Source organism: Lissotriton vulgaris, chromosome 8, assembly GCF_964263255.1.
Source record: "Lissotriton vulgaris chromosome 8, aLisVul1.2, whole genome shotgun sequence".
Taxonomy (NCBI): Eukaryota; Metazoa; Chordata; class Amphibia; order Caudata; family Salamandridae; genus Lissotriton; species Lissotriton vulgaris.
The window spans coordinates 1518088859-1518102689 of record NC_141696.1 but is presented as its reverse complement, the minus strand read 5'-3'; the positions used below and the strand labels follow the sequence as shown (position 1 = coordinate 1518102689).

The 13831-nt window shown below is 62.9% G+C and overlaps 1 protein-coding gene across 1 annotated transcript in view; it reads right to left on the bottom strand.

Annotated features, from left to right (window-relative positions):
- The window catches only part of LOC147699073 (sodium/potassium-transporting ATPase subunit alpha-1-like), a 244865-nt gene extending 241275 nt beyond the window's left edge, over window positions 1-3590 (bottom strand). The window contains exon 1 of the mRNA XM_086935650.1: window positions 2813-3590. Within this exon, the coding sequence (XP_086791776.1) occupies window positions 2813-2824 (12 nt within the window). The 5' untranslated portion in view covers window positions 2825-3590. The remainder of the gene's footprint in view (window positions 1-2812) is intronic.
- Window positions 3591-13831: the final 10241 nt, after the last annotated feature.

Genomic DNA, 13831 nt, shown 5'->3' with positions numbered 1-13831 from the left:
ATACTGCCCTCCTTCAGGCACACACACCCTCCCCACAGGCACACAGTGTCTATACTGCCCCTCCTTCAGGCACACACACCCTCCCCACAGGCACACAGTGACTATACTGCCCTCCTTCAGGCACACACACACTCCCAACAGGCACACAGTGTCTATACTGCCCCTCCTTCAGGCACACACACCCTCCAAACACGCACACCGTGTCCAGACTGCTATCCTTTAGGCACACACACCCTCCCCACAGGCACACAGTGACTATACTGCCCTCCTTCAGGCACATACACCCTCCAAACAGGCACACAGTGTCTCTACTGCCCTCCTTCAGGCACACACACCCTCCCCACAGGCACACAGTGTCTATACTGCCCCTCCTTCAGGCACACACACCCTCCCCACAGGCACACAGTGACTATACTGCCCTCCTTCAGGCACACACACCCTCCCAACAGGCACACAGTGTCTATACTTTCCCTCCTTCAGGCACACACACCCTCCAAACACGCACACCGTGTCCAGACTGCTATCCTTTAGGCACACACACCCTCCCAACAGGCACACAGTGTCTATACTGCCCCTCCTTCAGGCACACACACCCTCCCCACAGGCACACAGTGTCTATACTGCCCCTCCTTCAGGCACACACACCCTCCCCACAGGCACACAGTGACTATACTGCCCCTCCTTCAGGTACACACACCCTCCCCACAGGCACACAGTGTCTATACTGCCCCTCCTTCAGGCACACACACCCTCCCAACAAGCACACAGTGTCTGTACCGCCCCTCCTTCAGGCACACATACCCTTCCCACAGGCACACAGTGTCTATACTGCCCTCCTTCAGGCACACGCACCCTCCCCACAGACGCACAGTGTCTATACTGCCCCTCCTTCAGGCACACACACCCAAACTACAGGCACAGTGTCTATACTGCCCTCCTTCAGGCACACACACCCATACTACAGGCACAGTGTCTATACTGCCCTCCTTCAGGCACACACACCCTTCCCACAGGCACACAGTGTCTATACTGCCCTCCTTCAGGTACACACACCCTCCTCACAGGCGCACAGTGTCTGTACTGCCCCTCCTTCAGGCACACACACCCAAACTACAGGCACACAGTGTCTATACTGCCCTCCTTCAGGCACACACACCCTCCCCACAGGCACACAGTGTCTATACTGCCCTCCTTCAGGCACACACACCCTCCAAACAGGCACACAGTGTCTATACTGCCCTCCTTCAGGCACACGCACCCTCCCCACAGACGCACAGTGTCTGTGCTGCCCCTCCTTCAGGCACACACACCCTCCCCACAGGCACACAGTGTCTATACTGCCCTCCTTCAGGCACACACACCCTCCAAACAGGCACACAGTGTCTATACTGCCCCTCCTTCAGGCACACACACCCTCCCAACAGGGGCACTGTGTCTGTACTGCCCTCCTCCATGCACACACTACCCTCCACCTCCATGGGCTACAGCGTCTGTCCTGCCCTCCTCCATGCACGCTCCATCCCTCAGTCTCACGGTGTCTGTCCTGCCCTCTCCTCCATGCGCGCTCCATCCCTCAGTCTCACGGTGTCTGTCCTGCCCTCTCCTCCATACGCGCTGCATCCCTCAGTCCCCCTGTGCCTGTCCTGCCCTCCCCCCCCCGCGCCCCGCCTCCCCGGCCCCTGCAGCTCATCATCACCCCCTGTCCCGTTCCTCTCCTTTAGAGGTCACCGCGGCGCGTCGCGTCCCCGGGCACGGGCAGGAGGCTCCGTCCCCCAGGGATGCGCGACCCCCGGCGCAGCCCGCAGCATCTGGCACCGCAGCGCGGGCCCACCGACCCCACGTGCACCGGAGCCCGCACCCACGACGACCGTGGAAATGAGAAACGTGCTTCATCCCATGACAAATGTAGCATATGGAAAGCACCCGCTGTGACGCACGCACCCCCGCCCCCCATCGGCGACACATAACACGCATGTAAAAGAAGCATTTATACCCCAAACCCGCAGATCGTGGCACTAGACTGAGATCCGTGTGGTGGCGTAAGGGTGGGAGTCCCTCTGCTCATTTGCATACACGCAGATTGTGCCCGGGTTCGGGGTGAGCCTCTGGGAGGGAACCACGGTGTGTTTTATGAGCAACACATCTTTCCAAGCCACACACACACATACATAAAACACACGATCTTATCTTGCTCGGGCTGGAAAACGTCCCGCCCTGATGCCAGCGCGAGCAGGGGCCGACAGACCAATTTCTTGAAGGGCATTATGGGGGGCACGCGCTGCCATATTTTTTTTCCCAAGCGAAGGTCTTGAAACGCCACTGGGCTGCATGGGAAATATTTCTTTATCTGAAAATAAGAGCAGCCAATGGTGTAAAAAAAAAATCCAGTTGACCAGTCTATAATGGTTTCTGTTGGATGGAGAGGCGTCATAGTCTGGACGTTCGACTGTACATCCAGGGCCAGGAACAAGGTTAATTCTACAGATACATTGCAGTGCTAAATGCAACCGATAGACGCAGCGAGGAACATTAACCAGCACCAACGCCAATGAACAGGATGTTATTTTTTTAAGAATTATTAATTATATGGTTAAAAAAAATCTATGCCGAACCCGCATCCAGTGGAAACCATTCGTAACTGGTCAACTGGAATGTCAGCCCAGAAGGAGAAATACGTTTATTAGGCTTAATAAATGCGAATATATTGTTGAGATGGAAAAAAAATACAGAGAGGGAAAAATGGTTGCGTCTAGCAGAAGAAGGCACTGCCCCTTTGGTCGCCCACATTCCCGAGCCGCCGCGCGCCCCTTACCCCGTATCCCATGGCTGCGGTGGGTGCTGGCGCTGCCGGCTGGTGCTGGTGCTGCTGCTCCGGGGACCTTCTGCTGACGGGCACCGGGCTCGGCGGATGGGGGGGCCAGGAGGAGGGAGGCTGGAGGGGGAGGGAACCTCTCTCCTCGCGCCGTCACGTGGGGGTGCGGCCACGGTGCCGCTGCGTCATTGGCACTGCTGCAGCGGCGTCTGGCTGGCACTGCCCCCTCCACAGACCGACAGGCACGTTTGCGGGGTGAGATAGGATCTGACTGTGCGGGTTTCTGCCCCCCCCCCCCCCACGGGCTTGGGTTCTGCCGGTCAGACTGCTGGCATTATGACAATGGCAGGCTGGCGCACGCCGGGTTGGGGGCACTGTGGCACGGATGCGGCATTTTACCGGCTCTGCTGCGGTGCGGCTGGCACCGCTGAGGCGTGCCACCAGCTCTGCAGTGGGTGGCACTGCTGTTTGGCACTGCTGGGATGTGCCACTGGCGCTGCCGTGCCATGCCACTAGCTCTGCGGCAGTCTGCAGATGGTACCACTGTTGGTGGCAATGTCACGGCGTGCCCGGGGCATTGCTGTGACATGACATTAGCCCCCTGGGGGCACCATGGTGGTCATTCATAACCCTGGCGCTGAGTGAGGTGAGGCAAAAACAGCATTGCTGTAGCGTGCACTCCCCCTTCCCAATCACCCATGCCACCCTGGCACTGCCACGGTGCGTCTCTGGCACACCCTCTCCAGTCGTTCCACTCTGTCTCGCCCCTCGCCGCAGTGCGAGGGGCCCGTCGCGCTCTCTGCGCCCCAGACATGCTGACAGGCCATTTTTTCCTATTAAACCAGCCTCCAATGCCAGTCATTCTGATGCCCCCCGCGGCAGAGCGGGGGCTCTGGCAGCTGTCAGGGAGAGACCAAACTACCCAAGGACATGGACGGGCTGCACAAGTGAGCGCCGGGCGCCTCTCCACGCACTGTCTGTGCATGTATGTGACTGTTTGCTTGTATGCATCGGGCATAAAGAGACGGACAGAAAAAAACACACACGAGCGGCACAATATACGAAACAGGGAGAACGCCGGGGGAGGGGCGGAGGCCATGAGGGGGCACGTACACACCCGGGGGACAGGAGGGTGCCCCCGACCCTGGGCCAGAGATGCGCTTCATCGCATCCCTCCGCTGCGCCAGGCAGCATCCATCGTGGGCTCACTGTGCCTCTTTTATGGCGGGGGGGGGGGGGGGGGGGAGGGAGGGGGCGCAGGGGGGCGCACCCCGCGCGTTATTGCGCGGAAAAACTGCCGAATCATTGAATTCATTCTCGGGGAAAATGGCGAGGCTGGAAGGTGCCGCAGAAATGTACACGCAGAGCGGCTGCTCGGCAGGAAAGGGGCGTGGCCCTGCAGGAAGGCAGCTCGGTGGGTTAAGGCATCTGCTCGAGCTATCCAGGGAAACCCGGGGATCACACGGCTGAATGTGGGCACGGACCCACTGTAGGAGATAAAACAAGCGCAGTGACTGCAGCAGCGCTGCGAAGGTACAAGTGATGAGAGTAGACGCTATGTTAACAATGAAAGGAGGTCAGGTTAAAAGGAAAGCACGCACGACAAGCGCCCACAGTACTTAAAAATACTTCGTCTTATTTGTCCGGAGATGACGTGGATGCCTCGCAGTGAACATTCCACCCTGTCCCCATGAACAGGCGCCCATGTTCGACTGGGCTCTTTGCTTTTATTTATGTCTTTTCTCTTCGACCTCCCCCACCGCCCACCTGATGTACACGATGGTTTGTGTCATAAACATTAATACAAATGACGCCGAACCCAAAAGAAATGCCAGATGTTTTTATACTAAAGCGAGACTCCACGCATTGCATGGGTATCTGGAACCAGGTGGAAAAAATGCAAGTGCATGGGGTGACCCCAAAAACGTGCGTTTCATTCTGAATGTGTCCGTCTAGTTTCATCCAGAATTCATACTGAGGAGTGAAGGTCAAGCAAAGTCAGGCTCGGGGACATTTGCAGTGAACTGACGGGACCTCTGGTTACACTGCAATGGCGCGTGGCCCGGTGTGCTCTGTGCAGTGAGGGGCCGAGCCCCTAACGCGCCAGGGTGGACTCTGTGGAGTGTCTCCAGGTGGCTCCAGGGGCTGCGCCCCTAACGCGCCAGGGTGGACTCTGTGGAGTGTCTCTAGGTGGCTCCAGGGGCTGAGCCCCTATTGCGCCAGGGTGGACTCTGTGGAGTGTCTCCAGGTGGCTCCAGGGGCTGAGCCCCGAACGCGCCAGGGTGGACTCTGTGAAGTGTCTCCGGGTGGCTCCAGGGGCTGAGCCGCTAACACGCCAGGGTGGACTCTGTGGAGTGACTCCAGGTGGCTCCAGGGGCTGAGCCCCTAACGCGCCAGGGTGGACTCTGTGGAGTGTCTCCAGGTGGCTCCAGGGGCTGAGCCCCCAACGCGCCAGGGTGGACTCTGTGAAGTGTCTCCAGGTGGCTCCAGGGGTTGAGCCCCTAACGCGCCAGGGTGGACTCTGTGAAGTGTCTCCAGGTGGCTCCAGGGGTTGAGCCCCTAACGCGCCAGGGTGGACTCTGTGAAGTGTCTCCAGGTGGCTCCAGGGGCTGAGCCCCCAACGCGCCAGAGTGGACTCTGTGAAGTGTCTCCAGTTGGCTCCAGGGGCTGAGCCCCTAACGCGCCAGGGTGGACTCTGTGGAGTGTCTCCAGGTGGCTCCAGGTGGCTCCAGGGGCTGAGCCCCTAACGCGCCAGAGTGGACTCTGTGAAGTGTCTCCAGGTGGCTCCAGGGGCTGAGCCCCTAACGCGCCAGAGTGGACTCTGTGAAGTGTCTCCAGGTGGCTCCAGGGGCTGAGCCCCTAACACGCCAGGGTGGACTCTGTGGAGTGTCTCCAGGTGGCTCCAGCGGCTGAGCCCCTAACGCGCCAGAGTGGACTCAGTGGAGTGTCTCCAGGTGACTCCAGGGGCTGAGCCCCTAACGCGCTAGAGTGGACTCTGTGGAGTGTCTCCAGGTGGCTCCAGGGGCTGAGCCCCTAACGCGCCAGGGTGGACTGTGTGGAGTGTCTCCAGGTGGCTCCAGGGGCTGAGCCCCTAACGAGCCAGGGTGGACTCTGTGGAGTGTCTCCAGGTGGCTCCAGGGGCTGAGCCCCTAACGCGCCAGGGTGGACTCTGTGAAGTGTCTCCAGGTGGCTGCAGGGGCTGAGCCCCTAACGCGCCAGAGTGGACTCAGTGGAGTGTCTCCAGGTGGCTCCAGGGGCTGAGCCCCTAACCCGCCAGGGTGGACTCTGTGGAGTCTCTCCAAGTGGCTCCAGGGGCTGAGCCCCCAACGCGCCAGGGTGGACTCTGTGAAGTGTCTCCAGGTGGCTCCAGGGGCTGAGCCCCTAACGCGCCAGGGTGGACTCTGTGGAGTGTCTCCAGGTGGCTCCAGGGGCTGAGTCCCTAACGCGCCAGGGTGGACTCTGTGGAGTGTCTCCAGGTGGCTCCAGGGGCTGAGCCCCTAACGCGCCAGGGTGGTCTCTGTGCAGTGTCTCTAGGTGGCTCCAGGGGCTGAGCCCCTAACGCGCCAGGGTGGACTCTGTGGAGTGTCTCCAGGTGGCTCCAGGGCTGAGCCCCTAACGCGCCAGGGTGGACTCTGTGGAGTGTCTCCAGGTGGCTCCAGGGGCTGAGCCCCTAACGCGCCAGAGTGGACTCAGTGGAGTGTCTCCAGGTGGCTCCAGGGGCTGAGCCCCTAACGCGCCAGAGTGGACTCTGTGGAGTGTCTCCAAGTGGCTCCAGGGGCTGAGCCCCTAACGCGCCAGGGTGGACTCTGTGGAGTGTCTCCAGGTGGCTCCAGGGCTGAGCCCCTAACGCGCCAGGGTGGACTCTGTGGAGTGTCTCCAGGTGGCTCCAGGGCTGAGCCCCTAACGCGCCAGGGTGGACTCTGTGGAGTGTCTCCAGGTGGCTCCAGGGCTGAGCCCCTAACGCGCCAGAGTGGACTCTGTGAAGTGTCTCCAGGTGGCTCCAGGGGCTGAGCCCCCAACGCGCCAGGGTGGACTCTGTGAAGTGTCTCCAGGTGGCTCCAGGGGTTGAGCCCCTAACGCGCCAGGGTGGACTCTGTGGAGTGTCTCCAGGTGGCTCCAGGGGCTGAGCCCCTAACGCGCCAGGGTGGACTCTGTGGAGTGTCTCCAGGTGGCTCCAGGGTCTGAGCCCCTAACGCGCCAGGGTGGACTCTGTGGAGTGTCTCCAGGTGGCTCCACGGACTGAGCCCCTAACGCGCCAGAGTGGACTCTGTGAAGTGTCTCCAGGTGGCTCCAGGGGCTGAGCCCCTAACGCGCCAGGGTGGACTCTGTGGAGTGTCTCCAGGTGGCTCCAGGGCTGAGCCCCTAACGCGCCAGGGTGGACTCTGTGGAGTGTCTCCAGGTGGCTCCAGGGGCTGAGCCCCCAACGCGCCAGGGTGGACTCTGTGAAGTGTCTCCAGGTGGCTCCAGGGGTTGAGCCCCTAACGCGCCAGGGTGGACTCTGTGGAGTGTCTCCAGGTGGCTCCAGGGGCTGAGCCCCTAACGCGCCAGGGTGGACTCTGTGGAGTGTCTCCAGGTGGCTCCAGGGTCTGAGCCCCTAACGCGCCAGGGTGGACTCTGTGGAGTGTCTCCAGGTGGCTCCACGGACTGAGCCCCTAACGCGCCAGAGTGGACTCTGTGAAGTGTCTCCAGGTGGCTCCAGGGGCTGAGCCCCTAACGCGCCAGGGTGGACTCTGTGGAGTGTCTCCAGGTGGCTCCAGGGCTGAGCCCCTAACGCGCCAGGGTGGACTCTGTGGAGTGTCTCCAGGTGGCTCCAGGGGCTGAGCCCCTAACGCACCAGAGTGGACTCAGTGGAGTGTCTCCAGGTGGCTCCAGGGGCTGAGCCCCTAACGCGCCAGAGTGGACTCTGTGGAGTGTCTCCAAGTGGCTCCAGGGGCTGAGCCCCCAACGCGCCAGGGTGGACTCTGTGGAGTGTCTCCAGGTGGCTCCAGGGGCTGAGCCCCTAACGCGCCAGAGTGGACTCTGTGAAGTGTCTCAAGGTGGCTCCAGGGGCTGAGCCCCTAACGCGCCAGGGTGGACTCTGTGGAGTGTCTCCAGGTGGCTCCAGGGGCTGAGCCCCTAACGAGCCAGGGTGGACTCTGTGGAGTGTCTCCAGGTGGCTCCAGGGGCTGAGCCCCTAACGTGCCAGGGTGGACTTTGTGGAGTGTCTCCAGGTGGCTCCACGGGCTGAGCCCCTAACGCGCCAGAGTGGACTCTGAGAAGTGTCTCCAGGTGGCTCCAGGGGCTGAGCCCCTAACGCGCCAGGGTGGACTCTGTGGAGTGTCTCCAGGTGGCTCCAGGGGCCGAGCCCCTAACACGTTAAGGTGGACTCTGTGGAGTGTCTCCAGGTGGCTCCAGGGGCTGAGCCCCTAACGCGCCAGAGTAGACTCTGTGAAGTGTCTCCAGGTGGCTCCAGGGGCTGAGCCCCTAACGCGCCAGGGTGGACTCTGTGGAGTGTCTCCAGGTGGCTCCAGGGGCTGAGCCTTGAACGAGCCAGGGTGGACTCTGTGGAGTGTCTCCTGGTGGCTCCAGGGGCTGAGCCCCTAACGCACCAGGGTGGACTCTGTGGAGTGTCTCCAGGTGGCTCCACGGGCTGAGCCCCTAATGCGCCAGAGTGGACTCTGTGAAGTGTGTCCAGGTGGCTCCTGGGGCTGAGCCCCTAACGCGCCAGGGTGGACTCTGTGCAGTGTCTCCAGGTGGCTCCAGGGGCCGAGCCCCTAACGAGCCAGGGTGGACTCTGTGGAGTGTCTCCAGGTGGCTCCAGGGGCTGAGCCCCTAACGCGCCAGGGTGGTCTCTGTGCAGTGTCTCTAGGTGGCTCCAGGGGCTGAGCCCCTAAAGAGCCAGGGTGGACTCTGTGGAGTGTCTCCAGGTGGCTCCAGGAGCTGAGCCCCTAACGCGCCAGGGTGGACTCTGTGGAGTGTCTCCAGGTGGCTCCAGGGGCTGAGCCCCTAACGCGCCAGGGTGGTCTCTGTGCAGTGTCTCTAGGTGGCTCCAGCGGCTGAGCCCCTAACGCGCCAGGGTGGACTCTGTGGAGTGTCTCCAGGTGGCTCCAGGGCTGAGCCCCTAACGCGCCAGGGTGGACTCTGTGGAGTGTCTCCAGGTGGCTCCACGGACTGAGCCCCTAACGCGCCAGAGTGGACTCTGTGAAGTGTCTCCAGGTGGCTCCAGGGGCTGAGCCCCTAACGCGCCAGGGTGGACTCTGTGGAGTGTCTCCAGGTGGCTCCAGGGCTGAGCCCCTAACGCGCCAGGGTGGACTCTGTGGAGTGTCTCCAGGTGGCTCCAGGGGCTGAGCCCCTAACGCACCAGAGTGGACTCAGTGGAGTGTCTCCAGGTGGCTCCAGGGGCTGAGCCCCTAACGCGCCAGAGTGGACTCTGTGGAGTGTCTCCAAGTGGCTCCAGGGGCTGAGCCCCCAACGCGCCAGGGTGGACTCTGTGGAGTGTCTCCAGGTGGCTCCAGGGGCTGAGCCCCTAACGCGCCAGAGTGGACTCTGTGAAGTGTCTCAAGGTGGCTCCAGGGGCTGAGCCCCTAACGCGCCAGGGTGGACTCTGTGGAGTGTCTCCAGGTGGCTCCAGGGGCTGAGCCCCTAACGAGCCAGGGTGGACTCTGTGGAGTGTCTCCAGGTGGCTCCAGGGGCTGAGCCCCTAACGTGCCAGGGTGGACTTTGTGGAGTGTCTCCAGGTGGCTCCACGGGCTGAGCCCCTAACGCGCCAGAGTGGACTCTGTGAAGTGTCTCCAGGTGGCTCCAGGGGCTGAGCCCCTAACGCGCCAGGGTGGACTCTGTGGAGTGTCTCCAGGTGGCTCCAGGGGCCGAGCCCCTAACACGTTAAGGTGGACTCTGTGGAGTGTCTCCAGGTGGCTCCAGGGGCTGAGCCCCTAACGCGCCAGAGTAGACTCTGTGAAGTGTCTCCAGGTGGCTCCAGGGGCTGAGCCCCTAACGCGCCAGGGTGGACTCTGTGGAGTGTCTCCAGGTGGCTCCAGGGGCTGAGCCTTGAACGAGCCAGGGTGGACTCTGTGGAGTGTCTCCTGGTGGCTCCAGGGGCTGAGCCCCTAACGCACCAGGGTGGACTCTGTGGAGTGTCTCCAGGTGGCTCCACGGGCTGAGCCCCTAATGCGCCAGAGTGGACTCTGTGAAGTGTGTCCAGGTGGCTCCTGGGGCTGAGCCCCTAACGCGCCAGGGTGGACTCTGTGCAGTGTCTCCAGGTGGCTCCAGGGGCCGAGCCCCTAACGAGCCAGGGTGGACTCGGTGGAGTGTCTCCAGGGGCTGAGCCCCTAACGCGCCAGGGTGGACTCTGTGCAGTGTCTCTAGGTGGCTCCAGGGGCTGAACCCCTAACACGCCAGGGTGGACTCTGTGCAGTGTCTCCAGGTGGCTCCAGGGGCTGAGCCCCTAACGCGCCAGGGTGGTCTCTGTGCAGTGTCTCTAGGTGGCTCCAGGGGCTGAGCCCCTAAAGAGCCAGGGTGGACTCTGTGGAGTGTCTCCAGGTGGCTCCAGGAGCTGAGCCCCTAACGCGCCAGGGTGGACTCTGTGGAGTGTCTCCAGGTGGCTCCAGGGGCTGAGCCCCTAACGCGCCAGGGTGGTCTCTGTGCAGTGTCTCTAGGGGGCTCCAGCGGCTGAGCCCCTAACGCGCCAGGGTGGACTCTGTGGAGTGTCTCCAGGTGGCTCCAGGGCTGAGCCCCTAACGCGCCAGGGTGGACTCTGTGGAGTGTCTCCAGGTGGCTCCAGGGGCTGAGCCCGTAACGCGCCCGAGTGGACTCAGTGGAGTGTCTCCAGGTGGCTCCAGGGGCTGAGCCCCTAACGCGCCAGAGTGGACTCTGTGGAGTGTCTCCAAGTGGCTCCAGGGGCTGAGCCCCCAACGCGCCAGGGTGGACTCTGTGGAGTGTCTCCAGGTGGCTCCAGGGGCTGAGCCCCTAACGCGCCAGAGTGGACTCTGTGAAGTGTCTCCAGGTGGCTCCAGGGGCTGAGCCCCGAACGCGCCAGGGTGGACTCTGTGGAGTGTCTCCAGGTGGCTCCAGGGGCTGAGCCCCTAACAAGCCAGGGTCGACTCTGTGGAGTGTCTCCAGGTGGCTCCAGGGTCTGAGCCCCTAACACGCCAGGGTGGACTCTGTGGAGTGTCTCCAGGTGGCTCCACGGACTGAGCCCCTAACGCGCCAGAGTGGACTCTGTGAAGTGTCTCCAGGTGGCTCCAGGGGCTGAGCCCCGAACGCGCCAGGGTGGACTCTGTGGAGTGTCTCCAGGTGGCTCCAGGGGCTGAGCCCCTAACAAGCCAGGGTGGACTCTGTGGAGTGTCTCCAGGTGGCTCCAGGGGCTGAGCCCCTAACGCGCCAGAGTGGACTCTGTGAAGTGTCTCCAGGTGGCTCCAGGGGCTGAGCCCCTAACAAGCCAGGGTGGACTCTGTGGAGTGTCTCCAGGTGGCTCCAGGGGCTGAGCCCCTAACGCGCCAGAGTGGACTCTGTGGAGTGTCTCCAGGTGGCTCCAGGGGCTGAGCCCCTAACGCGCCAGAGTGGACTCTGTGAAGTGTCTCCAGGTGGCTCCAGGGGCTGAGCCCCCAACGCGCCAGGGTGGACTCTGTGAAGTGTCTCCAGGTGGCTCCAGGGGTTGAGCCCCTAACGCGCCAGGGTGGACTCTGTGGAGTGTCTCCAGGTGGCTCCAGGGGCTGAGCCCCGAACGCGCCAGGGTGGACTCTGTGGAGTGTCTCCAGGTGGCTCCAGGGTCTGAGCCCCTAACGCGCCAGGGTGGACTCTGCGGAGTGTCTCCAGGTGGCTCCACGGGCTGAGCCCCTAATGCGCCAGAGTGGACTCTGTGAAGTGTGTCCAGGTGGCTCCTGGGGCTGAGCCCCTAACGCGCCAGGGTGGACTCTGTGGAGTGTCTCCAGGTGGCTCCAGGGCTGAGCCCCTAACGCGCCAGAGTGGACTCTGTGAAGTGTCTCCAGGTGGCTCCAGGGGCTGAGCCCCTAACGCGCCAGGGTGGACTCTGCGGAGTGTCTCCAAGTGGCTCCAGGGGCTGAGCCCCAACGCGCCAGGGTGGACTCTGTGGAGTGTCTCCAGGTGGCTCCAGGGGCTGAGCCCCTAACGCGCCAGGGTGGACTCTGTGGAGTGTCTCCAGGTGGCTCCACGGGCTGAGCCCCTAACGCGCCAGGGTGGACTCTGCGGAGTGTCTCCAAGTGGCTCCAGGGGCTGAGCCCCTAACACGCCAGGGTGGACTCTGTGGAGTGTCTCCAGGTGGCTCCACGGACTGAGCCCCTAACGCGCCAGAGTGGACTCTGTGAAGTGTCTCCAGGTGGCTCCAGGGGCTGAGCCCCGAACGCGCCAGGGTGGACTCTGTGGAGTGTCTCCAGGTGGCTCCAGGGGCTGAGCCCCTAACAAGCCAGGGTGGACTCTGTGGAGTGTCTCCAGGTGGCTCCAGGGGCTGAGCCCCTAACGCGCCAGAGTGGACTCTGTGAAGTGTCTCCAGGTGGCTCCAGGGGCTGAGCCCCTAACAAGCCAGGGTGGACTCTGTGGAGTGTCTCCAGGTGGCTCCAGGGGCTGAGCCCCTAACGCGCCAGAGTGGACTCTGTGGAGTGTCTCCAGGTGGCTCCAGGGGCTGAGCCCCTAACGCGCCAGAGTGGACTCTGTGAAGTGTCTCCAGGTGGCTCCAGGGGCTGAGCCCCCAACGCGCCAGGGTGGACTCTGTGGAGTGTCTCCAGGTGGCTCCAGGGGCTGAGCCCCGAACGCGCCAGGGTGGACTCTGTGGAGTGTCTCCAGGTGGCTCCAGGGTCTGAGCCCCTAACACGCCAGGGTGGACTCTGTGGAGTGTCTCCAGGTGGCTCCACGGACTGAGCCCCTAACACGCCAGAGTGGACTCTATGAAGTGTCTCCAGGTGGCTCCAGGGGCTGAGCCCCTAACGCGCCAGGGTGGACTCTGCGGAGTGTCTCCAGGTGGCTCCAGGGCTGAGCCCCTAACGCGCCAGGGTGGACTCTGTGGAGTGTCTCCAAGTGGCTCCAGGGGCTGAGCCCCAACGCGCCAGGGTGGACTCTGCGGAGTGTCTCCAGGTGGCTCCAGGGCTGAGCCCCTAACGCGCCAGGGTGGACTCTGCGGAGTGTCTCCAGGTGGCTCCAGGGGCTGAGCTCCTAAGGCGCCTAGGTAGACTCTGTGGAGTGTCTCCAGGTGGCTCCAGGGGCTGAGCCCCGAACGCGCCAGGGTGGACTCTGTGGAGTGTCTCTAGGTCGCTCCACGGGCTGAGCCCCTAATGCGCCAGAGTGGACTCTGTGAAGTGTGTCCAGGTGGCTCCTGGGGCTGAGCCCCTAACGCGCCAGGGTGGACTCTGTGGAGTGTCTCCAGGTGGCTCCAGGGGCTGAGCCCCTAACGCGCCAGAGTGGACTCTGTGGAGTGTCTCCAGGTGGCTCCAGGGGCTGAGCCCCTAACGCGCCAGGGTGGACTCTGCGGAGTGTCTCCAAGTGGCTCCAGGGGCTGAGCCCCAACGCGCCAGGGTGGACTCTGTGGAGTGTCTCCAGGTGGCTCCAGGGGCTGAGCCCCTAACGCGCCAGGGTGGACTCTGTGGAGTGTCTCCAGGTGGCTCCAGGGTCTGAGCCCCAACGCGCCAGGGTGGACTCAGTGGAGTGTCTCCAGGTGGCTCCAGGGGCTGAGCCCCTAACGCGCCAGAGTGGACTCTGTGGAGTGTCTCCAGGTGGCTCCAGGGGCTGAGCCCCTAACGAGCCAGGGTGGACTCTGTGGAGTGTCTCCAGGTGGCTCCAGGGGCTGAGCCCCTAACGCGCCAGGGTGGACTCTGTGGAGTGTCTCCAGGTGGCTCCAGGGCTGAGCCCCTAACGCGCCAGGGTGGACTCTGTGGAGTGTCTCCAGGTGGCTCCAGGGCTGAGCCCCTAACGCGCCAGAGTGGACTCTGCGGAGTGTCTCCAGGTGGCTCCAGGGCTGAGCCCCTAACGCGCCAGGGTGGACTCTGTGGAGTGTCTCCAGGTGGCTCCACGGGCTGAGCCCCTAATGCGCCA